The 24,261-nt window shown below is 48.7% G+C and overlaps 10 protein-coding genes across 10 annotated transcripts; 5 read left to right on the top strand and 5 right to left on the bottom strand.

Annotated features, from left to right (window-relative positions):
- Nucleotides 1–413: 413 nt before the first annotated feature.
- On the bottom strand, nucleotides 414–2,875 carry mdr2 (ATP-binding cassette permease mdr2; the record flags this gene model as incomplete). The annotated part of the gene is made up of 3 exons (XM_016747038.1): nucleotides 414–905; nucleotides 958–1,593; nucleotides 1,661–2,875. The coding sequence occupies 3 exons, from the start codon at nucleotides 2,873–2,875 to the stop codon at nucleotides 414–416; spliced, it is 2,343 nt and encodes a 780-aa protein (XP_016598607.1).
- A 483-nt stretch (nucleotides 2,876–3,358) lies between these two features.
- Nucleotides 3,359–4,864, top strand: PEX2_097670 (Hsp90 co-chaperone CDC37; the record flags this gene model as incomplete). Its single annotated transcript, XM_016747037.1, has 2 exons — nucleotides 3,359–4,317; nucleotides 4,375–4,864. 2 exons carry the CDS (start codon nucleotides 3,359–3,361, stop codon nucleotides 4,862–4,864), a joined length of 1,449 nt encoding a protein of 482 aa, XP_016598606.1.
- A 425-nt stretch (nucleotides 4,865–5,289) lies between these two features.
- Nucleotides 5,290–6,446, bottom strand: PEX2_097660 (clathrin light chain CLC1; the record flags this gene model as incomplete). The annotated part of the gene is made up of 4 exons (XM_016747036.1): nucleotides 5,290–5,641; nucleotides 5,755–5,855; nucleotides 5,925–6,157; nucleotides 6,218–6,446. The coding sequence occupies 4 exons, from the start codon at nucleotides 6,444–6,446 to the stop codon at nucleotides 5,290–5,292; spliced, it is 915 nt and encodes a 304-aa protein (XP_016598605.1).
- A 269-nt stretch (nucleotides 6,447–6,715) lies between these two features.
- On the top strand, nucleotides 6,716–8,184 carry PEX2_097650 (CTD-interacting domain-containing protein; the record flags this gene model as incomplete). Its single annotated transcript, XM_016747035.1, has 5 exons — nucleotides 6,716–6,813; nucleotides 6,872–6,963; nucleotides 7,019–7,077; nucleotides 7,129–7,270; nucleotides 7,325–8,184. The coding sequence occupies 5 exons, from the start codon at nucleotides 6,716–6,718 to the stop codon at nucleotides 8,182–8,184; spliced, it is 1,251 nt and encodes a 416-aa protein (XP_016598604.1).
- A 439-nt stretch (nucleotides 8,185–8,623) lies between these two features.
- Nucleotides 8,624–10,051, bottom strand: PEX2_097640 (t-SNARE syntaxin TLG2; the record flags this gene model as incomplete). The annotated part of the gene is made up of 4 exons (XM_016747034.1): nucleotides 8,624–8,866; nucleotides 8,923–9,266; nucleotides 9,381–9,886; nucleotides 10,029–10,051. The coding sequence occupies 4 exons, from the start codon at nucleotides 10,049–10,051 to the stop codon at nucleotides 8,624–8,626; spliced, it is 1,116 nt and encodes a 371-aa protein (XP_016598603.1).
- A 1,021-nt stretch (nucleotides 10,052–11,072) lies between these two features.
- Nucleotides 11,073–11,936, top strand: PEX2_097630 (calmodulin; the record flags this gene model as incomplete). The annotated part of the gene is made up of 6 exons (XM_016747033.1): nucleotides 11,073–11,075; nucleotides 11,183–11,239; nucleotides 11,317–11,332; nucleotides 11,434–11,559; nucleotides 11,615–11,827; nucleotides 11,902–11,936. The coding sequence occupies 6 exons, from the start codon at nucleotides 11,073–11,075 to the stop codon at nucleotides 11,934–11,936; spliced, it is 450 nt and encodes a 149-aa protein (XP_016598602.1).
- Nucleotides 11,937–12,289: 353 nt separating this feature from the next.
- PEX2_097620 (uncharacterized protein) lies at nucleotides 12,290–13,334 on the bottom strand (the record flags this gene model as incomplete). Its single annotated transcript, XM_016747032.1, has 2 exons — nucleotides 12,290–13,268; nucleotides 13,321–13,334. The coding sequence occupies 2 exons, from the start codon at nucleotides 13,332–13,334 to the stop codon at nucleotides 12,290–12,292; spliced, it is 993 nt and encodes a 330-aa protein (XP_016598601.1).
- Nucleotides 13,335–16,144: 2,810 nt separating this feature from the next.
- On the top strand, nucleotides 16,145–18,092 carry PEX2_097610 (glycoside hydrolase family 47 protein; the record flags this gene model as incomplete). The annotated part of the gene is made up of 4 exons (XM_016747031.1): nucleotides 16,145–16,845; nucleotides 16,898–17,683; nucleotides 17,739–17,996; nucleotides 18,056–18,092. The coding sequence occupies 4 exons, from the start codon at nucleotides 16,145–16,147 to the stop codon at nucleotides 18,090–18,092; spliced, it is 1,782 nt and encodes a 593-aa protein (XP_016598600.1).
- Nucleotides 18,093–18,298: 206 nt separating this feature from the next.
- PEX2_097600 (uncharacterized protein) lies at nucleotides 18,299–20,110 on the bottom strand (the record flags this gene model as incomplete). The annotated part of the gene is made up of 5 exons (XM_016747030.1): nucleotides 18,299–19,139; nucleotides 19,215–19,357; nucleotides 19,427–19,637; nucleotides 19,716–19,717; nucleotides 19,916–20,110. 5 exons carry the CDS (start codon nucleotides 20,108–20,110, stop codon nucleotides 18,299–18,301), a joined length of 1,392 nt encoding a protein of 463 aa, XP_016598599.1.
- A 1,663-nt stretch (nucleotides 20,111–21,773) lies between these two features.
- Nucleotides 21,774–23,699, top strand: PEX2_097590 (putative GABA permease; the record flags this gene model as incomplete). Its single annotated transcript, XM_016747029.1, has 7 exons — nucleotides 21,774–21,887; nucleotides 21,946–22,016; nucleotides 22,072–22,185; nucleotides 22,250–22,332; nucleotides 22,388–22,788; nucleotides 22,847–23,173; nucleotides 23,259–23,699. The coding sequence occupies 7 exons, from the start codon at nucleotides 21,774–21,776 to the stop codon at nucleotides 23,697–23,699; spliced, it is 1,551 nt and encodes a 516-aa protein (XP_016598598.1).
- Nucleotides 23,700–24,261: the final 562 nt, after the last annotated feature.

The following is a 24,261-nucleotide window of genomic DNA, read 5'->3' as shown; positions in this document are numbered from 1 at the left end:
CTGTACAGAGAATTTTTATATGTAAAGCCAGGGATAGTCATGTAAATAGTTGAGCATTCACCAATTTCCGCCTTTTGATCCCCTCGAAGCATGTAGATATATCTTTCAGTATCATGTTTTATTTCTACTCTTTATACCAAGCTGAAACAAAAGGGAGAGAAAACCAAGCAGCAAAAGTACAACTCGAACAATAGTATTGATATCAAAATTTATACACAGTAATTGCTGACTTTGTATCTATCGCAAAATCCAACATGCAGAATGTGTATGAGTATGAGAAGAGAGAACCGTGAGAGGTGAGTGTAGATGAGGGAACATGTATTTTAACAAAAAAATTCAACAAGAATGAACAGACATCGTAATGAGATAATAGTATAAGGGTGGGGTCAAAGGGAACGAGGTGTGGAGTATGATTAGTCCTTCTTCGGAGAGGTTGTCTCTACCTCTTCTACTTCATCTTCCTCTAGCTCAGGCTCTGACTCCTCCTTCTGGAGCTCCCAGAGCTGATCTACCTCAATAGGCTTGGCCGGAGGTGGCGTTGTTTCGCCACCACTCATTTGCCATTCCATGAGCTTTGTAAAGGCGCCGTCAGGGTGCGAGCTGAGCTCATCGTATGAGCCTTGCTCGGCGACCTTGCCGTCGGGGCCAAGGACAATGATTGTGTCGGAGCGCTTAATAGTGGAAAGACGATGGGCAATGCTAATTGTCGTGTTGTTGCCGCGAAGCAGGGCGGCCAATGCACTGTTGACAAGGGTCTCGGACTCGGCGTCGAGGGCGGAAGTGGCTTCATCCAGAATCAGAATATCAGGCTCCTTGATGAGGGCGCGTGCAATAGCAATGCGTTGCTTCTGACCACCGGACAATTGAGCTCCACGAGCTCCAACGTGAGTGTCGAGTCCATCAGGCTGCATTAGGTTAGCTAGGTTCATGAAAATAATAGCTGCTCGGCGGACTTACGAAGTCGCTGATGAATTGACAGTTGGCCTTGCGTGCAGCAGCAACGATCTCTGAGCGTGTTGCCCGAGGCATGCCGTAGGAGATGTTGTCAGCGATTGTTCCAGAGAAGAGCACAGGCTCCTGGGAAACCACGCCAATCTTTCTGCGAAGGGACTTGGCGTTCATTTCCTTGATATCTTTCCCGTTGATCAAGACCCGGCCCTCAGTGGGGCTATAGAACCGAAGCAAAATGGATGCAATGGTAGATTTGCCTCCACCGGATGGTCCAACGATTGCAACGTTAGTTCCTTGAGGGATCTCGAAGTTCAATTCCTGGAAGATCTTCACAGCGGGACGAGTAGGGTAGGAGAACGTGACATTCTCAAATCGAATGGGTCCACGTGCGGTTTCGACCTTGAGACCCTTGGTTGGGTGAATCGTGGGCTGACGATCTTGCAATTCAAAGAGTCGACTCGCTGCACCCACACCTTTCATCAGCTCCGAATAGAAGCTGGAGAGGCCGAACATGCTGGAGCCTGCATAAGCAGTGTACATTAAGAACGAAGTCAAATCTCCGATACTAATAGCCCCCGACTGAACCATCCCGCCGCCAACATATAGCAAAGTCAAAATAGTCATATTGCCCATCAAACCAGTCTAAGAATCAAACAGTCAGCTAAAATCGCAAAAGAAAAGGCCAGGAAAATTTAGACCGCCGACTCACCGAGCTGAAAAAGGTTGCGCTAATCAGAGATTCTTTTTTGCCAAGCTCGAAGATCTTGCGGACTTGCTTGTTGTACCGGTTAACTTCGATAACTTCGCCTGCAAACGACTGACTAGTCTTGACGTTGCCCAGACGCTCTTCGGCAATCTTAGTCAACGATCCCAAGTTCTTTTGGATTTTGCGACTGAGGTTCCTGATGGCCCGACCGTAAAAGAGAGCGCCGAGGCCAATTGGAGGAAGCAACACAAGCAAGATAGTGGATAGCTTTGCACTAGTATAGGCCATCAGACTGAATCCAGCTGCACCGCTAACAGCAGCTCGTAGACCGTCAGACAAGTTCTGCGTGATACTTTTGCCAACAATTATAGTGTCGGAGCTAAGGCGCGATATCAGATCACCAACCCGGTTGGCATCAAAGAACTCGGCATCTTGCACAAAGGTTTGACGGAAGAGCTTGGAGCGCAGCCTGGCAACAATTCGCTCACCAACAATTCGAAGAATGATGATGCGCCCATAGTTTGCACCAGCACCGAGAAGTAGAATTCCACCGAGAGCAGTGTAAAACATGGGCATGCTCATGCCGAACAGTTCGCCGCCACCTTCGGTTACGCCCTTGGTCGCAGCGTCCATGATTTTACCAATGGAGAAGGGAACTGCCATTGTGATCGATGAGGAGACTAGGAGGAAAAAGAAGGCAAAACCAAGCGCCTTGGATTCAGGGCGCGCGATCTTCAAAAGCCGCCAGATCTCGGCGAACCCGGACTTCTTTCCCGATGCGCCTTCTTTGGCCAATCTGGCGCTCATGTTGACCTGCGCCGCCTGCGCTGCTCGCTCAGACAATTCAAAGCCCTTGTCCTCCTCCACTTCTTCTTTCGGTTCTGGAGCTGACTGGGTAGTTGGGTCTGTGGAGGTTGCGGGTGGTTTCGCTTGGAAAAGTTGAGAAGTCGAACATAAAAGGCGTGCTTGGGAGACAATGCGAGATGTAGAAGGGGTATATTTGAAGCTGTTATTTTGAAGCAAGAGTGGGTTGGCACCATCCCGGAGTGTACCCGAGGCGGTTGAATAGAGGCGATTCAAGCCATTGTGGTCGCCGGAAGAGACAATAGACGACCTTGTCTTGGGAAGTAGATCGCGGGTAAAGGAGCTATATGGTCTCAAAGCCTGCCGTGGGCTGACGCCCAAGGCCAGAGACACAGGCAGTCGGGAACCGCGCATCTCGGAGTTGGATCGGACAATGGATGGAAACGGAATGGAGTTACAATGATGTCACCGAATAAGACGTCGACATGCCATATCTGAACGGAATATGTTCAAGTTGAGCACATCACATGGCACACATTCAGCTCCTTGGAACGTGCGATGGATTAAGAGCGGATGTGTCTGGAGCTTCGTCTGACGCCCACGGGCATCGGCAAAGCGGTTTTCGGGGCCGATTTTGCCTTGGTCGACCGCTCGTGATTTTGCCTTGATTTACCGCCCGTGGAAGCCGGTCGAGAGCTTTGGATACTTCGCTTGTTGTGGCGCCAGAAGCTTCTTTATTTAGTTTCACTGGATTAAATTGCTTCAAAAATATAATAGCCAACTTGCTGCATCATAACTTGTGTCAGGACCGGCAAAAACTTTGTCTCACCTATTTCCTCTGCCGCTGATACACCCACCCCACCTCATACCTACTCTACACATTCACTGTCAGACAAGATGGTTCTCGACTACAGCAAATGGGACGCCTTGGAGCTGTCCGACGACTCGGATATCGAAGTTCATCCCAACGTCGATAAGCGCTCTTTCATCCGAGCAAAGCAGGCTCAGATTCACCAGCAACGAGAGCAGCGTCGCCATGAAATCAAAACCCTGAAGTACGAGCGCATCATCAATGATGGATTGCTATCGCGCATCGATAAGCTTCTTGAGTCTCTCAAGAAGCACGAAAGCTCGTCTGCTTCCCCTGATGAGTTCATTTTCACGACGATTATGGAGTTCGCAACCAACCCCGCCGAAGACCAGGCCCCCACCCCGCCAGAGGGAGTATACACACACGCGCCGGAGCAGCCCAAATTTTCCCAGATGATAAGCTCATTGGTTGATCAGGTGAAAAAGGAAATTGGCGACTCTAAGCCTGACAACCTCTTCAAGGCATACATTCAGGGTGTGAACGGACACTTGGAAAAGATTCAAGGGCTCCAAAAGGAATTGGACGCGAAGCTGGCGCAACTCGAGAAAGAGGAAGGCGCCAAGATCACCAGTGATAAGCTACATGAAGGTTTCAACCAATCACATGTGTCCAAAGTTGCTGAGAAGGAGAAGGCGACTACCAAAACAAAGGAGAGCTCCGTTGAGCTCCTGAATCCTGGTGCGGGAAGCTCCGCCGCCGATGCCGATGATGAAGGCGATGATGATGACCCCGCCGATATTGAGATTAGTCCGCTGGCCAAGAAGTTTGCTCAGCTCAAGCCTGGAGACTACAAGGCCTATCTGAACTTCATCTCAGCGAACCCTGACATTGTCGCTGAGAAGGAGACCGACGGTCTGCTTGTTGAGGCGTTCAACAGTCAGCTCAAGGGCCAAGATGACTATGCTCGTCAGTGCGTGCATCAAGGTCTGCTTCTGCAATACTGCCGTTCGCTCGGTCGTGACGGTATCCAGCTGTTCTTCACTCGGTATGTCAATGTCCTACAATTCTTTTTTCGGTCAATCGCTAACATGTAAACTTCCAGCATCACCACTAAGGATCACCGCGCATCCACCCTATTCCTTAACGATGTCAATGAAACATACGCTCGTATCAAAACCCGCTCCGCTGAACTCAGCAAGGACGGCTCAGCATCCAACGATCCTGCGGGCGTAGAGCAAATCCAGCTGCACGCCGTTGACCCCAACACCAAGATCACCATCAACCTTCCTGCCGCCAACAGCGAAGACCCCACTGAGATTGAGGTGCGCAAGATCTTCGACGCTTTCCCTGAAGACCTGCAAAAGGCACTGGCAACCGAGTCCTTGGACGAAGTCAACAAGGTTCTCGGCAAGATGTCCGTCGAGGAGGCGGAGGTCGTTGTGGAGCAATTGGGCAATGGTGGCATGCTCAGCTTAGAGGAAGGAATCGTGGATGCCACGACAGCAGAGGGCCAGAAGAAACTGAAGGAGCTGGAAGAGGAGGGAAAGCAGGAAGTTGGTGAGCCCGGCGGTGACATTACCGAGCTTGACTAAGGATATGCAAAAAGCGATGATGATATGAATTGAGTATGCATTTACTTCTTTTGATCCGAGAACAGGTTGCCAACTACTTCTATGATTCTTGTACATTTGTGACTATCCATTCTACTATTAAGCGTATAATGAAGATACCTGGTCAGGGCTAATCGGCTGGAAAAGGAAATCCGTGGTATTAACGATGCTATCAATTTGAGTGAGATACTAATTTACAAATCCCCCTAGATACTTCGCTGCGTGGAGTAAAATAAAATAAAGAGAAAAAGAGACGTAGCTGCCAGATAACAGTCAGGCTACCAAATAATGCGGGGAGGGGGATGTAGAAAAAGCCATATCATGAGTAAATGTGGGAAACTTGTGAATACCACGTCTTAACCCCGGACTCCCGAATCTTCTATCCCCCACGCGCCAAAGCAAACCACCTAGATTCCGCTAGAGCCGGGAGCCTCCTGGTCTTTTCGGAGGTCGAGCAACAATTCGCGGAAACGCTCCTTTCCGGAGCCGCTGGCACCGCCCGCGGAGCCCTTGCCGGATACATCAACCAGCTTAGCAATGCGCTCCCAGCTGGTACCACCGGCGGAGGTGTCCTCCCGGTTGGCAAGGAATTGTTCGGCCTCAGCGCGGGCGTGGGAGCGGTTCTTATCGGCCTTGTTGTTGTAGGAAACGTAGAAGTCATCAATGTCCTCCTGTGCCTTCTTGACTGTGCTGTCCTTCTTTTCGGCGGAGACTTCTGCACGGCGGGCGATCTCAGCATCACGCTTCTCGCGCCATTCACTAATTGAAAGATAGACATTAGCTTGGGGATCCGAGCCGAAACAAGATGAATACAGATCGTAAATGCAATGCGCCCCGTCATCCTGTCATCCAAAGTTTGAGATTCAACTCACCGAACAGCATCTCCTTCATCCTCGGGTTCCTGGGTGCTCTGATATCCGGTACGGGGGAAGGGTGAGCCGGAGCCAGTGATTGTGCCACCGGGAGCAACGCGCTGCATGGATGTAACCCCTGGTCAGCACACTGTGTGTTCACCACCATATATCCAATACCCAAGTCATACCTCGTTCTGGTTCTGTGTCGCAACGGAGGGGAAGGATGATTCGAATTGGCCAATCTCCTCAACGGGTTCGTCACCTCCGCCGAGTAGGTCGTCATCCCCCGCGCCTACATTCCCGCCGGCAACGTGGTCTTGAGAAGTAGCGAATTGCTCAGCGTCGTCACCGAGCGCGGCACGCTCACGGGCAAGGAAATCGTCATCTGTGGTAGCCTGGATGTCGGCTACTTCGGTTTGGCCTAAATGCGGGTCATGTTAGCTCTGGTGTAAGGAGAGTAAGTAAGGTGGGTTGAGCATACCCTCAGAGAAGTCCTCTAGGGAAGGGAAACGGTCAGCCATGCTGGGAATGGACTGTCTTTGACTGTTGTATGATTCAATAAAAACGTTCGAATCAAGAAGATGGTCGTGAGGAGAAGTAATCAAAGGGTCAGGAAGTTGATAGTTAGAGGAAGTAGTGTTGACAGGTGTGGCCGGGGCGGGCTCGGAGCCCCGTTGTTCTGCCAGTTCCGGGGCGGTAAGCTTATCCATGTTTCAAGCTTGGGGTACAAACCACTTCAGCTTCACTTGTGATGAAGAAGGTTGAGAGTTGAGATCTTCGTTTGATATTCCTTTTGCTTTGTTCCCGTGGCTTGACCTGATTGCAACTTAACTGCTGTTCAAAATCTTTCTAGTGATCTTCAATTGCTTCTCGTTGCCTATTTGTCTCCCACGGTGATTGCGACTTGCACTTCAGATCTGATAATTTCACTTCTCAAAAGCTTCCCGTTCAATTCAAGTGGTCATTATTTTTTGTCATCATGGCTTTTACTGATGACGCTGTCAAAGCAAAGCTGTCAGCTCTGAACGACTCGCAGGAGAGCATTGTCACTGTTGCGCAATGGGTCATGTTCCACAGGTACGGACACTTGCTCCAAGTTCAAAGAGACTTGCTGATTTTTCGCCTGTAACAATAGACGCCATGCTGAACGGACTGGACAAATTTGGCTACAAAAGATTCGCGACTCGCCGCCTCCTAAGCGACTCAACCTGATCTACCTAGCCAATGGTACACATGTCCTCATACACTTGAGCTTCGCACCGCTTGCTAATTATATCTACAGAGGTGGCCCAGCAATCTAAAGTACGCGGGAAAAATGATTTCCTCATTGCGCTATCCCCGGTCCGTCTCCCTACCAGTCCACCATTGCAACCCAAGCTTACAGAACAATAGATAATCGTCGATGCTACGTCAGTGGCCTACAAGGGCTCGTCGAATGAATATCAACAAAGGATCCGCCGAGTGGTGGAGGTCTGGAGACAACGCAATGTATTCGATGGAGCAATTTTGGATGCAGTTGAAGCCCGTATAGACGGTAGGTCAAATCAATGGGCCCGATGATGGACTAGCCAAACTTATCATGTTGCAGAACTCGACAAAGCTCGTCCTACAAACAAGAAGCAAACCCTCGGAGGCTCCTTCTTCAAGGATACTTCTGCGGGATCCACCCCGTCTGAACTACAGCCTCTCAACCCATTGCAGGTTGCTCTCAACAAGGCTGTTATCAACTCCAACAATTCCGCCACAACCGCTACTTCGGAGTTCAACAAGCTTCATGACCCCAATACCCCGAAGCCTACACTGCCCGTTCACGCTGCACGTCTAAGTTCACTCTTGAAGACGCTCGCCAACGCAGAAAACTCCGTCTCCGAGGTAATCAAGTCGCGCCGCGCCTTGATCGATGGGCTTGAGAAGATCCTCCAGACAAACCGCGCACAACTATCGAAGGAGGAGGTCCTTAGCGCCGAACTCTCGGAGAAGAAAACCTCAGTTGATACCAAGAAGCGCGAGGTCGAAGATGCGATTATGCGCGGTCTACCCAGTGAGGAGTCCGCAAACCCCGGCGAACACAGCGGACACGATGACACACCCGGCCGCCCAGAAGTCGAGGCTTTGACACCTCCCCCGGTGGAGGCTATTACGCCGGTGGGGTCCCCGCAGCCAGAAAAGCAACAGCTTCGCCGTGGCCCTTTTACTGAAGAGGCGGACGACGACATCTCAGAATGGGACCCCATGAACATCCCCGACATGCAGCAGTCAGGCAACGGGACTGCCATCGCTGATCAATCCACCATTTCTCCAGACCATGGCAATGACTTCGATATTGCTTCCGATGGCCATGCAAAGAGGCGCAAGATCTCGCATGGCGAGGAGGACTATGCAGCTTTTGCGGCCGGTGATCTAGATGCTGATGTGGCTGATCTGCTTGCCACTCAGGGTAAACACTAAGTGAGCTTGAAACATTATGGTCGAGGCCATATATTACCTTGGTAACCTTGGTAATTTATGTGCACCGGCTGCCCTTGTTTTGTGTGATTTATTCATTTCATTCTATTCCATTGACTGTCTCTTGGACATTCTTGTTTCGGTTTATGTTGGATATCATTTGTTTTATGTATGTAGTAACTAAATGTACGAGTTAGAGTAACATATGGCATTGGTCCTATTCCTGTAGTCCTATTTTCTCCGAATTTTCCCCGTATAAGTGTCTTGCATGCCGTCTAATGTCCCCATATACATCGTGTCTAGGTGCCTATTTACTTGCAAATAAAATCAAACAAACAACTACAGCAACTGCCGATATATAAAGGGAATGTCTGCTCTTCTGGTCATGTCTGCTCCTCTGGTCACATTAACTATGAACCAATGCTATTTGCAAAAAGAAACGTCATCGGAAAATATCCGGATCCATCCACCGATCTCGCGCGAAGCGGTTCGACAATTGATGCCTTCGCCCCCGGTAAGCCAACACAGAGCGGATATTGTTCGAAGATTCGTCCTCTGGAGGTGGCGGCGGCGCTGAACTGCTCCCCTTTGGTTTTACAACCAGTAAAATGATCATTCCTACCACGACCAGAAGGAGCAATAGCATGATCTTGCGCTTGGTTGTTCGTTGTTGATAACTCGTAGCCTATGTGAGTCAGCTTCTCGTTCTAGTGACATCGAATATGAAAAGAGTGAACATACCACTTTGAGCTCCTTGTCTGCAGCCCTGACCTCGGTGCCCATTCGCTCGACGTTGTAATCTATACGGTCCAGCATGGTACCTTGATCGATAATCATGCTCTGCAGTTCACGGAAAATATCTGAAAGCTCAATAATCCCCTTTGCAATATCGTTGATTTCGCGCTCTCGCTGCGCAATAGCAGCATCATTCTGACCGGTCTGTCGTTGTGAAGTCTCCTGCAACATCGTCTGTGAAAAGGACCTGTCGGCATCTGACTCCATCATCGACGGATCTGTGTATGGGTTCTGGGCCTGCGTAGGCGTGCCATCGAACGGCGTCGCGATGCCCTCAAGATCTCGCAATTCTGCACAGAAACAAATCAACACATTAGCATATTTGAACCAAACGAGTCCGCCTCCGCGGGAAGAGAACAAGAACACAAAAAGAAATAAGGGTCCCATACTCCGCAAATAAGTACTCTGCTTCTTCCTAAATCTAGCACTAGCCTCCTGCACCCTCGCAGCAAGTGAAATCTGAATGTTCTTCGCCATAGTCTCCTCCCCACTCGTAACACCACCATGCGCCTTAGACTCGCCGACCATAGTCTCTATGCGCATGATAGAGCGCTGACAATCATGAAAGGAGCGCGTGACATCCTGCGTCAAGCGCTCAATAACACCCTCATCCTGCCTGCGCAGGTCCTCGTCGCCGAAGCCGGGGAGCAGGTGTTTCTGGTGTAGCTTGTCGAGCTGGGCGGAGTTCTGGGCTATCTCGGATAACAGTTCGGAGACCTCTTCCTGCACGTCGACCCAGCGCGGCGGGAGGAGGTCCATCTCGATGACCATGTCGCCATCTTCTTCTGTTTCGGGTATTAGGCGCCTATTTTCCTCCAGGTGCGAGGGTGTTTCGGAGAAGCCATTGGTTGGTGTAAATTGTGGCTTTTTGGCTGGGTGGTGGATTAGGGATTGGCGGTAGGAGAGGTAGCTGGGTTTGGAGGTGAGGTGTTAGTTGTTTATATGCTTTGCAGGTTGGGTTTTATGTGTTGTGTTTCTTCTGTTCTTTTTTGGCTCTTTCCGGCGCTGGCGGGTTGCGCTTGGGGTAGGGTAGGGTATATGGGGTTGCATACAGGTTGGTGCGATCCCGCCACATTGTGAGGGCGTTAGGAGGATCTAGTTGGGTGGAAAGTTTATTGATTTGGTGCGGATTTAAGTATCATGATCAGGTGGGAGTGTCAGGCTGGGATTGAATGGTAGTTTAGAGTCTCGATGCCGGAAGTGAATGATAGGAGCTCTCCACATGTCGGAAGGGGTCACGTATGCCCGGTATTCATCATGTAATCCGTGGTTTTGTCCACGTGGACTGGGGTAATTTTGGTATGGCTGGGTAACCTGTGAAGACATTTTGATTTGTACATCTTCTACATCTTCTTTACTAAAGAAATATACTGATGTGTCTCCTGTCATCGTGCCAATTACTGCAAATGGCTTCCTATGGGTCGCGTGCTCAATTGAAAGTGCCTCGACACCCCGGATTTTCGAGCAACATGGACTAAATAGGTATATAGTGCTCTCAAGATAGTGCTAATTCAAAGGCTAATAGACTGAAGAACAACTATATTACATGAAGACTGACTATCATAATATTATAATATGCCTTCTAGTTTGTTTCGTTCTAGATCTATCAATCCAGTGCCCCGCAGTCTACGCCCTACATAAGGACTAAACATAAAAGAAACAAAACAAAAGCCAAGACCTTCCTAATGCAATTAAACTACATGTCTATTCGGCATATTATCTGTGTTAGCTCGCTCAGCATAGGGGCCCGGGATCAAGCTTTTGCCCGGCGTTACATCCACGGATATCATATATCTACTCCGTAAGGAATCCGTACGGAGATATAATCCATACCTCTCAGAAGAGGACTTGACATATTAACGTCCATCCAATAAGCCAATAAAAAAAGCAAAAAGCAAAACTACTGTCAACGGTGGCAACATTCAGCCCCAGGAGGGGGAGGCCCACCGCCCTCAGATGAAACGACGCTGACTGGGCATCCTCAGGCACGCTATTTTGGTAACTCTCGTAAGGCTGTTCCCCTTAACCCTCTTCTTCATTTGATCCTCTTCATTTTTGACCCCTCCTTACTTTGTATTTTCCCATCCACATTCATCATGGTATGTTCCTGACCCCCTAACTTATCAGTTGTGTTGTCGAAAACAAAACCCCCTCATTGCGGGGCATCATTGTTCTTCTGAACCTCACTAATAATCGCATCCTCTAGGCTGATTCCCTCACCGAAGAGCAAGTGTCTGAGTACAAGGAGGCTTTCTCCCTGTTTGTGAGTGATTCTAAATACAGTTCGAAGACGTGGTTGTCGAAAACATGCTGACCGGAGTTTGTTTTGTTGTGAAATAGGACAAGGATGGCGATGGTACGTGGTGGTCGCGCCCGACAGCTCAGTCGAGGCCACAACAGTCTCCTCCGCGATGGAACTTCGAGAGAAATTATTCTAACATATAATCCTACCAATAGGACAAATTACCACCAAGGAGCTTGGCACCGTCATGCGCTCGCTGGGCCAGAACCCCTCCGAGTCTGAGTTGCAGGACATGATCAACGAGGTTGACGCCGACAACAACGGCACCATTGACTTCCCTGGTACTTGACCATAACCCACTGATATAAATGAGAGACGGCTACTGACCCGCGCTAGAATTCCTCACCATGATGGCTCGTAAGATGAAGGACACCGATTCCGAGGAGGAGATCCGCGAGGCATTCAAGGTCTTCGATCGCGATAACAACGGTTTCATTTCCGCCGCCGAGCTGCGCCACGTCATGACTTCCATCGGTGAGAAGCTGACCGACGACGAGGTGGATGAGATGATCCGCGAGGCGGACCAGGATGGTGATGGACGGATCGATTGTATGTTTTGAAAACAATCTTGGAGCCTATCCGCACTTGTCTGCACAGATGCTAACCTCTCCATTTCCATACAGACAACGAGTTCGTTCAGCTCATGATGCAAAAATAAACGGCGCGTTCCCACCATACGCCTTTTTCCATGTTAGCTGACGTCGCGGGGTTTTAACGAGAATGTTTCTCTTCTATTTCAATTTTCCAATACCGATTTCCTGTAGTCTATGCTTACTAGGCTATACATCTTGGATGATTTATGATTAAGCGTGTGCTTTGAAATGCAGACGGAAAGAATTGGGCGGTACTTTGGGTCAAGTGTTCACAATATAGGAATGATGGCTCTCTCCCTATAACCCTGATGATGCTGGGCTTGTTTCAACGTCGCTGCCCTGTGCCAACTAGCCATGTCCGCCAAACACCGTAGCAAGCGCATAAAAAGCAACCAAATCCCACCATTTGAGCATACAGCTATCGATTAAACCTCAAAACCTCCATAAACTGCCTCGCAACATCCGCCCCAGACCACGGATCAGGATCATCCTCAGTGCGCTCACCAACCACTGGGACAGCCCCATCAACACTAGTATCAACCCTAGCATCAATCCCAGACCCAGCCATCTTCCACCTCCTCAACCGATCCTTAACCTCCTTTCCAACATTCGGAATAAGAATGGCCTCCCGAGCCTCAACACCCAATCTCCCCCAAAACTCCCGAATCAGCGAAGCAGTCGCCGCATACTCAGCATCGATATCGGACTCCTCAATTGCTGAGCTAGCGAGGTCGATACCCGCAGCTTCAACATCACCATCACCCCCAGCACCAACACCAACACTAAACGACCCATCCTCCCGATCCACAGGAATGGCCTCCACAACCGACGGACCACGCCATTCAATTTCAACAACCGTACCACGCACTCGCGCCGTCGGGAACGTCTGCCGCACGTCACCAAGACGCACGCGGAAGTCGCCAACCTCATAGACGATGCCATTTGGGACAGCTAGGGTAAGTCGGTGGCTCCAGAATGGCTGGCACGCGTAGGTAAAATGCTGGAAGAGGGTTCCGTATGAGGAAGGTGGGATAGTAGTCATGACCATCGGTGGGGAGGGGGAGTGGTCTGGCGCGATGGCATTTACGGGGCCGGGCGCGCCTTGGTTTTGGTTTTGATTTGGTGCTGAGGCGGGTTTCTCTGGCTCCGAGGTGTAGATGAAGCCGTGGGTTGGGTAGTGGGTTAATGAGAGGAATTGCATATAGCGTGGGTTTGGGGGCTTTTTGTTTGAGTTTGAGGAGGAGGGAAGTAAGCCTGGGGTGTCGCGGAGGAGCTTTTGTTCCAGGCCCCAGCGGCCGATTGGTGTTAGTTCTTCATTTGGGAAGGCGGCGCGGAGGCGCTCTGTTATTATTTGGAGGGCTGTTGAGGCGTTTGGGTTTGAGGGGATGAAGTAGACGCTTTGTGGTGTTAGTTTAGGGGTTCGGGCAGGATTGGAAGAGGATGTTTTACCCTGTGATAGGCATTTTTTGTGCTTGTTTTCTTCTTATATTCTGAGCAGGTGCAGACGAAGAGATGGGATTAATGGTCAATGTAGTGCTTGGCTGAGCAATATCAATTGGGGAATTGACGCGTTGAGAAGATCGCGGTGATAAGTTCCCGGGTGGTCTTCAGTCCTGTTGGAGGATTGATTCAGAGACTGTGTATCAGGTCGCGACCATGCAATATAGATATAGAGATCGGTCAATAAAAATGATGATCAAGTCAAACGTCAGACGAATGATAATAGAAGATTCCCCAACCGGATGAAAGCTTTGCAATCTATATAGTCTGATTAGTATAAGCACTGATAATGAGAAGGATCCGGTACCTTTGGACAATTTTTATGTATACGAGGTTGTTCTGGGGAATCAAGTGGTCGGCCTCCAAATGAAAGCCTGGGCATGATATAACATCGGGGTGCAAACAGAGCAAACACCTAATGTAAACACTTCAACCTCCAGCATCGAAACCAAGTCCTTTCCTTTCAACACAGATATTTGTTAATTATCTTATTGCAATATTGAAAGTCATTGATACATTTCCAATGTTGCTTTCATCTTCGATCTTTAGCTCTTGAAGGCACCGATAGTAAACCCTTCCACTACATTCATTCCAAGCGTTAACCGCTGTCTGGCCCGACACCACTGTATGCACACTCATACAGGGAGGTAAAAGTCTGTCATAAAAACACCCATCAAGGAAATGATTCGCTCATGAAGTCCTTTGACACGCCTAGTTTAAAATACCAGCCATGAAGTGTTCGAGATTGCTCGCATTGCTGCTTGCAATCAGAGTGGAGAAATTGCGACTATTCCAGATCATATAGCAGTGACGGAAATGTAGTTTGATGGCAGCTTTCATATCCTATAGTAAATCTCATTCTGATTCATCAACGTGAGAACCTCATCTTCTTTCGATTTAATTTCACTTGGCTGAAATATAAAAGAACGATATTTCTGCTCTTCGCGTCACCAGTATTCTTCGAAATCTGAGGATGAATTATGGGTGATACAACTGCTATAGATCCTGAGAGATTCGCTAACTACGTGAATTCTCGCGGAAATCTTAGTGGTCCTAGACTGGATCTGAGTTGGTCCCTCGGGAGACTGAGATAATTGGAGAAGATATCATGGAACATATGGTGCCCTCCAATTTTGGCTAAATGTGAGCTTTACTCGGTCTCCACCTGTTATCTCTTATTATTGGAAGGCAAAATACGCTTTTTTTGGTGTTTGCCTACCAGTAGAAACTTCTGCTCAAACGATATATAGCGCAGACATCAGGTAGTTAGTTGATTCTCAATGGTATATCGGCATTCTGCGCGCCTCGGATGGATTCTTATGGGCCGTTTTATATTCCTTTCTTTGCTTTTTCTTTCATACGGACTTGACCGAGCAGAGCAGATCTGTTAACAATGACCTACATACCCCCACTTCTGGTATGTACTTATTGTAGATCGTTTTCCCTCCTCTCTCTTCCTCTCTCTCCCTGTCTGCCCCGCTTCATGGTATAGTGAAAGCGAATACCAAACGGTCCTTATATCCGTAGGGATCCATTATTAGTAGCAGTCCCTAAGTACATATAACGCTTAATTACCCGCCCATAATTCACAAGCGGTAATATATATGCCTGACTTGACCCACTTATTTACCCAATTGGTCTCTATATATATTTCCTTTTGGTCAGCCAGCCTCGACTTGGGAGAGTCTGTGATAGAGAATCTCCATGATACTACCGCGTTGATGTCCACTGCACGGTCTTTCCATTGCCTAGAGCCAATACGTCCTGGTAAAAAGTACACTGAAGAATGGATTTTTAATCACATCGCTCGAGGCGATAAGCTGATGCACATCCTTCTCAACCGATGTGCTTCTGCGCAGGATGCTTCTTTTTCAAGTCAACCTCTTGGAAATCTTATGTGTGTCTACGTAATCACTATCGAGGTCCAGTAGGATAAACAAGGCCATGATATCACATCACGTGCTTGGGACCCTGGGAAATCCACGTGACTACTAGACTCCACCCGCGGGCCTGGGCAGGGCTGAAGTTATTTTACGAGGAAATAAGGTAGAATGACCTGAGTATGTAGTGCTACGGCTTCCCGATAGTTCTCAGGCTCCCTTGGCTACATATCAAGTCATGTTACAACATACATATGGATATCAAAGCACATGCTTTCATATTCACACGTTCCTATTGTGCGATCTTCTAATCTAAAAATTGACAAGATCAACCCTTACTCCATCAGAGAGAGTCAGGGGCCGCAGTGGGGTTAGTGGCGCCCTCAGACTGTGCACAGCCTCGAGAGACATAAGAACCTCTTGGCACTTTTATCGCAAGTCTAGACTTGACCATTGACATTCTAATAATAACATTACGGCATGGATCCTGCAGTCTTGTGTGGCCAGGTGTGAAGGGGGTGACATTGTCAAATTGCACCAATCATTACAACTATACCACTGCGATATCATGCCTGGCACTAAATTCCAAAAGCCACCAAGGACGATCAATGGAGCTCCAAAGAACTCGGCCGTGTCTGATTCCCCTTCGCAGAGACCTCTCACAAGCCATGACGTGCCACACTGTGTACTCCGTAAAAATGTGTCCATTTCCTCCTTTGCTCCAAATGCCAGGGATCTTATTCTCTCTGAGACATCAATGCCGGTCCTCTTTACTGGTCCCTACATTTGACTTATACAACATACATCCTTCCACTCCTTCTCTGGACTTCACATGACCGTTCTTTTGTTATTTTTTTTGTCATTTCGGGACACCCTTACTCCATTCATTCATTATGTATAACAGACACAAAAACCGACCTTTATCAACAGCATTCTTTCTCATTGTCGCGACATACTTTTTCTTCTTCTGGCTCCCTAGTACACAAACATACCGAGGTCGCCTAACAAAACCAATCTCCAGAAAAGACAACACCGTTCGGCATGATGCCATTCGTCTAGATAAAGTCACAGAGCGATTTCCCGTTGCAGAGTACATCCCACTGCCAAAAAGTTCAGCAAAAATCCCCCGCATCCAGCATGACTTTCCCAAAGAAACCCGCGCCGATCGCAAGACCAGACTCAAGAAGCGGGATGCTGTGAAGGAGGCGTTTCTTCATTCATGGAATGGATATAAAGATCATGCGTGGATGCGAGATGAGGTGAAACCCCGCACTGGAGGGTACCGGGATACCTTCAATGGCTGGGGTGCCACGCTTGTCGATTCGCTAGATGCGCTTGTGATTATGGGACTGGATGATGAGCTGCAGCTGGCTCTGGAGGCTCTGGAAGAAATTGACTTTACAACGACTAAGAGCGGGCATGTGCCTGTCTTTGAAATCATCATTCGCTATATGGGTGGCTTTATTGCTGCTCATGACCTGACCGACGGAAAACACCCTATCCTGCTGAGAAAGGCTGTCGAACTGGGCGAGATGATCTTCAATGCGTTTGATACGCATAACCGCATGCCCCAAGTGCGCTGGGAGTGGACTAGGTATGCCAAAATATACGCTACGCAACAAGAATTCGGGACTGACGATACCTAGATCCGCCCAAGGCAAAGAAATCACACCATCGTCACGCACGAGCTTAGCGGAAATGGGCTCCTTGACAATGGAATTCACTCGCCTAACCCAATTAACTGGGGATCCCAAGTACTACGATGCCGTTCAGCGAATTATGAACGAGCTCGAGATTGGACAAGACAAGACCCGAATGCCTGGCATGTGGCCGACATGGATTGACACCGACCGAATGACATTTGACAACTCCGAATTCACCATTGGGGGATGTGCCGATTCCGCGTACGAGTACTTGCCCAAAGAACACATTCTTCTGGGCGCACAGACGGACAAATATCACCGGATGTACGAAAAAGCCATTGAAACATTCAACGAGAATCTACTATTCAGAGGAATGACCCAGGACGAGGATCAGCACTTTCTCTTCACGGCTAACGTTATTGCAATGCGGGGTAACACAAAGACCTTCCAGTACACGCCTGATCACCTCAAGTGCTTCATGGGTGGCACCGTGGCTATTGGAGCTAAGGTTTTCAACCGGCCGGAGGATATGTACGTTGCCCGGGGACTTACTGATGGCTGTGTCTGGGCATACGATGTTATGCCTACAGGGATTATGCCGGAGGTATTCAAAGTCAGTCCTTGCGAGCACATTGATGATTGTCCATGGGATGAAGAGCAGTGGATGTCAGATGTCATATCACAATCCATTGATACTGAGGAGGACCGCGAGAAAGCAGAGGACCACATCGAGGCTGAGCATCTACCGCCAGGCGTGACTAGTGTTCCAGATGCATCGTATAAGCTCAGGTATGGCTTTATCTCATTCCTCGAGGTGCAGTTCACTAACATACTACCCGTCTAGACCTGAAGCTATCGAGTCCCTGTTCGTCATGTACCGGATTACTGGAGATAAGACTCTTCAGGACTCCGCGTGGCGCATGTTCAAGAACATTGATAAGGCGACTCGAACTAAATTTGGCCATTCGTCTATCAACGATGTGCGTCACGCAAAACCGAAACACGAGGACAAAATGGAAAGCTTTTGGCTTGCCGAGACTTTGAAGTACCTCTATCTCATCTTTTCTGAGCCAGATCATATCAGTCTGGACGACTATGTGCTGTATGTTTGCTCCCAGCTGTTTTTATCCTGTCTTCACGAGCTCATAATTCTCTTTCTAGGAGCACCGAAGCCCACCCTTTCAAGCGGCCAAACTGAAGCGTTCTAATATTAAAATTTCATGTACAGCTTTTATTATCAGCATTACCTTATTTTGATTCGACAAGACCGGCGTTACATGCATCAATGCTTTCAATATCATATGCAGCATCTACTTCCTCCACATCCATCAGAGCAAAGGATATCACAATCCCCGATTTATCTATGCACAATATTACATACAAGAAGCCATAATACAAAATAGATTATACATAAGCAGAAACATCAACAGAATTAATCTTCGAATCCTCCCGCCTCCTCAGCTCCTCCTCATCCTCATATTGAATCGAGTACCGAATCTCCTTATGAATAACCATCTTATCCGTCCCCTCCGCATCCCCTCCATCGGTTACCTCACTCGCATGCCGCGTATGCGGCCTCGGAACAAGCTCAATCAAATCCGACTCCACCGTAAACGGCCCCCCAGACGCACTCCTCGCGCCATTCTTCCCTCTTTCCGGAACTTGAAAGCTCAGCTTCTTGCGCGGTGCGCTGAGCGGGAACATCGATCGGCGCATTGGCACCCGCACCGTATCTGACTTGCCACTATCCCCATCTCTTTGATTATTTCCAAGTGCTCCGTGTGCACGGGGGCTGGCATCAAGACATAACGGAGCACTCCGACCTGGGCCATGAATCTCCGACAGTCGTGACCCAGAACCAGAGCCAGAACTAGAACCACCAGCGGCCGGAGGCACCATCGGCAGCTTTGATCCCGTACCTGCTCTTTTCCTCTGTGTGCGAGATTGTGATAAGGATCTCGAAGCGGTGTTCGAATTCGAGCCCGAGCCAGATCCGGTCTTCGAGCTTTCTTTCGTGCCGTTTGATCTCGACGCGCTACCTTCCAGTGTCGAGTCGCCCGCCGTACCGTAGTTTGTGCTGACGGCTGCCATGAAAGGTCTGAGACAGAATACACTGCATGCCACTAGGGCGTAGTGGAGTTCGACCTGCATCCAGACTGTCGGTTCGACGGCAGCGAGGGTAGTGTCTGTGCTATTTAGGGAGGTGTGGAGGGCTGATATGTGGACCAGGGAGAAAATTATGAGGCTTGGATTGGGCGGTTAGTGTTGGTTTTGGGATTGAAGTGGGATATGGATGCGAATGTAAATGCGTTTGACTCACGGAAAACGGAATATAAATGCGAAGCCGACGGCTAGTTTGCGGCGAACGGACATGAAGAGGCCTTTTAGGAGGACCACGGCTAGGATGAAGAGGAGGAGTTCGGTTATAACGTCGACTGCAGCGATGAATTGCCATCGTATGTACTACTCTTGCAAGATTAGAGACGCTTCGGGGATTTGGTGAGGGTATATATCATTGCTGATTTTACATACCAAGTCGGTGCATTGTCCGCCGTCACTCCGCCACGGTGTGTTTAGCTCACAGTTGACTAGGACGATGAATATAGCCGGGATAACCCAAGCAGTACACAAAGCTAGGGTCGCCCAGGATGCGCGGTTATGTGGTTTCTGTGGCGTGAGGCGGAGGTAGATAGCCACAACGCAGCATTTGGAGAGGTAGATAATTATCAGCGCAATGATATCGCTTGTTGCAATTAACTTAGGTAGCTTCTCAGTTTGGGTCCATTGATATAAAGCAATATAATATCAAATCACAACTTACAGCTTGAATTTGATTTAGTCGGCCATCCTTCAATAACGATATAGAAGTTCCGAATCCGCGCGAGCACGCATAAAACACAAGACTTGATTGCACCACAGCGATAGCCTGTATAGCAATTTCAATGATATATGTCAGCAATGTGCTCAAGAAATCCATCTATTCGAGCCAAGCTAGACTCGAACTTTCAAGCCCTAACTCACCGTAGCACCCAATAAAACCCAATCATCGCGTGCAAAAGGTGGAATCAGCATGAGTCGCACGTACAGCCGAATCAAAAAGCACACGAGGGAGACAACTAGCCCCAGCGCAGCAGTAATTATCAGCCATGCACCATGGTGCAAGTCATCGACGACCTCGAAGGGCGGCGACTGGCCTGGCGGCACATACGGGCCCATGGCAAGGGGCAGGGAGCAGGAGCCACCACGAGCGACAGATTCTAGACAAGTAACCTTCTCGTGGTTGTCATGCGGAGGGATGGATATACTGGGGTGTTATGTGGAATGTATATATGAGTTGCGCTGATCAACACAGACACAGAAGCGATCGTGGAAGGCTGTCAGATCTAGGAGCCATGTGGACTGGAGGGGGTGACAGAAATGAACATGAAAAAAGGGGGTTAACTCAAGACCGAGACGCTTGTATACATTGTGTAGAAAAGCCGAAGCAGGAGATATGCGGCCGTCAAGGCGCGGCGATAATGGTTGGGCTAGTTTCCGTTTCTCCTACGGTGCGCTTGTGATTGCGATGGTTTCTGTCTTGGAGATCATATGCCGATACCCGATAGAAACATGAACTAGTGAGTCCAGGTATGTACGTAAGTAGGCCTTGTGGGATTCGCTCGATGTGGGCGAATGCTGGAGGGGAATTCGAATGTACATGGCGGGTCTATCCCTTTCTTCTAATGGAGGGCATAAATGGTGGCAATTATTGTCATTTGGGTGTAAGTTCAGGTCATCTGGTTGGAATGTCGATTTGCCTTCTCTCCCTCACGTCGAACTTTGACGTAGTACAGAGTACTTCGCCGTGGGCACACTTAGAGCACGGCGGCCCGCTGTAGGGTCGTCGATCAGCGTGCGCCCCTTCAGAATTAGGCTGTGGGTCTTTGGGAGGTTGTAATCCGATAGGCCATATTGTTTGCTCTTGGGCAAAGAAAGCGAGGGGTTTATGCATTCACCCGTCATTTGGTTCGAGGCAGGCATGGAGTGTGGCGGAATCGTCTGGGGGATAAGTATTGAGGGGATGGGCGACAGGGATTAATAGGGCTAGCGCGAGTGATGCATCAGAAATGTATTGGGTAGTAGTGCCAGGTCTGTTCAAGGGGTTAGGATTGTTTGTATTTTGTACTTTCTGTTGTCTATCATTTTGGTGAGTGTGGTCGTAAAAGAGAGAAACAAGTCATTATTTAGATACAACAGTGATAGCATAGAAGGATTTAAAGTAGCATTACAACCCCAATAGTCAGTCCAAACTCCAATTTCTCCCAATTTTAGAAACGAATCGATAACCCCCCTGGCATGCAAGGCGGCAATGTCCCCCATTCTGGGTAACAGACAAGGGATATCGAACTCCAAAAATGAGCTCCAACAGTCCCATTCCCAATTAGATTAGATGCAGCACTCTAGAACAAAGAACGATGTGTCATTTGGATCACTGCTTGAGTATTCCGAGGAGTTGTTCTCTCCCACATGGCCCGCCAGAATTTTTCCCAAGCCATGCCTTGCTCCCACGTCAATACCACGCTTCAACCCCGGCAACTCAGTGGCCGTCATGATTCCAGTCCTTTGGGTTTTCTCCTGATACCTGCTTCTTCTGGTTACAGCCACTTTTGTTGGTTTCAATAGGGGGTGCTTTGGTCGCTGGGCGCTTTTATACTTCGCATCCTAGATCCTTCGAGCGTCGAGTTGCCAGGCGATATAGGTTTTTTTTAATTCTCGCAACTCCCTATTTCTTTGCGGAGAGTTTCCCTGCCTCTTGTTAAATAGATCTTTATCTAGTCGTTCAGTCACACGCGCGATCATGACGGTCTTCAGCAGGTCCAGACCTGACTCACAACAGACGATGACTGGCCTTGACGAGGAGTATGCGCAGAAAGGCCTTGTTGAGCCTCGATATATGGGCACGTTGGCAGATCGGCGTGATATGAATGCTCTTGGTCGAGTGCAGGTTCTGCGAGTAAGTTGCTCCGCTCTTATTGCTTCGGTCGCGCGTTAACCTTGCTAACATCACGAAGAGAAACTTTCGGTTCGTCTCTATTGTTGGATTCGGATGTACTTTGATCTGCACATGGGAGGTTATCTTGACGTACGTGCTAGTCCCTGCATATGGTGATTATGCAGACCACTAATTCCATTAATAGATTGCTGGCGGCTGGCTTGACCGACGGCGGTACAGCGGGCTTGATATGGGGGTTCGTCGGCGTCACAATTGGGTTTACCCTTGTCTATGCCAGCATTGCTGAGATGGCCTCGATGTATGTGACTGATAGGTTGATTCCCCTGACCATATCGGCCGCTAATCAATGAATTGACAATTAGGGCTCCCACTGCTGGTGGTCAGTATCATTGGGTGTCGGAGTTCGCACCAAAGAGAGGACAGAAGTATCTCAGCTATATCACAGGTAATACAGCTAAATAGTCCCTGTCTAAGTCTAATTAGCTAACATATCATCTCAGGATGGCTTTCTGCTATGGGGTGGCAATGCGCCATTGTGTCCATCGCCTATCTCGCTGGCACAATCATTCAAGGCCTGATCGTCTTGAACCAGCCGGACTATGACTTCCAGCGATGGCATGGGACCATGTTAGTAATTGCCATCTCGACATTCTCAATCTTATTCAACACCTTCCTAGCCAAGAATCTTCCCTTTGTGGAAGGGCTGATTTTGATCATTCATATTGTTGGCGTGTTCGCCATCATTATCCCGTTGTGGGTGCTCGCACCACGCAACAATGCGAAAGCAGTTTTCACCACGTTCAACAACGGGGGTGGCTGGGATAGCTCTGGGACGGCAACATTGGTCGGCTTATCTACTACCATAACATCCATGCTTGGTTATGATTGCTCGGTTCATATGTGTAAGAAAGAACTCTATGAACGACCTTACAACTGTCATATCGTGCTGACATTCAGAAGCCGAAGAAATCAAAGATGCATCAGAGACACTCCCAAAGGCAATGATGACCTCTGTTGCCGTCAACGGCGTGTTGGGATTCATCATGTTAGTCACACTATGCTTCACACTAGGCGAGGTCGACAGTGTCCTCGACACTCCGACGAGATTCCCGTTTATTCAGATCTTCTACAACACCACGGGTAGCTTCGCCGCTACAAACGCCATGACAGCAGTGCTGGTGGTAACACTAACCGCTAGCACAATCACCGAAGTTGCGACGGCATCACGCCAGCTCTGGTCGTTTGCGCGGGATGAGGGGCTGCCCTTTTCGTCCTTTTTTGCATATGTAAGCCACGTCTTCTTTCTTTTCTAATCCCTGGCATCAAAAATAAGATGTGTAAACCTCAGCTGTATTAATATGTAACCACTAGGTCACACCAGGCTGGAACATTCCACTCAACTCCGTGATGGTATCTCTGATCATCACAGTACTACTATCGATGATCAACATCGGGTCGGAGGTCGCTCTGAACGCGGTCATTTCACTCACCATAACGTCCCTGTTGTCCGCGTATATCATCTCTATCGGGTGCGTATTCCTAAAACGGGTCCGGGGCGAGCCGCTCCCACACCACCGGTGGTCACTTGGGAAGTTTGGCATGGCGGTGAATATTGGGGCGTTGGCATTCCTCTGTCCGCTTTATGTCTTTGCGTTCTTCCCCCTGACGACGGAAGTAACTGTTGAAACGATGAACTGGAGCGTGGCGATGTATGTTGGCATCGTTGGATCTGCAACGATATATTATTTAGTTCGGGGGAAACATCATTTTATTCCGCCTGTGGCTTTGGTTCAGAGGGATGCGAATAGTTAAGATCATGCTTGATTGGCTTGAAGTGTATGCCTTTTTTCTTTTTCTGTTATTAATCTTTATTTTTGTCTATGTTTGGCTGTTGGAGGGATTGTTTATTTTGATGATGTGATGACGTGAAGTACTCCGTATATAGGTATGATCTTGAGACTGTGCTTTTATCATTACTGAGTATCATTATTTCGTTCATGTTGTCCAAACGGACTCGTACAATAATGACGTGGCGCCCACCCCTATTCATGGGGATAGTTACTCGATTTAGATGTCTCGAAGACTTTCAAGAGCAAGGGCTGGACCATTCAGCCATCGGCATTAAAATTAAGTTATCAGATGGAACCCGTTAGCCCTTCTAGAGGGTTTTCCCCTTGAAAAATAAAAAAACTTTATAACCTTCAGGACTCCTTTGTATGCAAACCCCGGCCTCCTTACCCGGCGTGACAAAGAAGATAGAGTGGATCAATCCAACAGCACCATAATTGGTACGGAACATAGAATAGAGACTTAGTGACACACCAAAAAGTCTCGGATATGAGCTATGTATGGAGTAGTTAGCTTGCGATATCGG

Source organism: Penicillium expansum (assembly GCF_000769745.1).
Source record: "Penicillium expansum strain MD-8 chromosome Unknown contig348, whole genome shotgun sequence".
NCBI classification, from domain to species: domain Eukaryota; kingdom Fungi; phylum Ascomycota; class Eurotiomycetes; order Eurotiales; family Aspergillaceae; genus Penicillium; species Penicillium expansum.
This window is presented reverse-complemented; position numbering and strand designations above follow the sequence as displayed.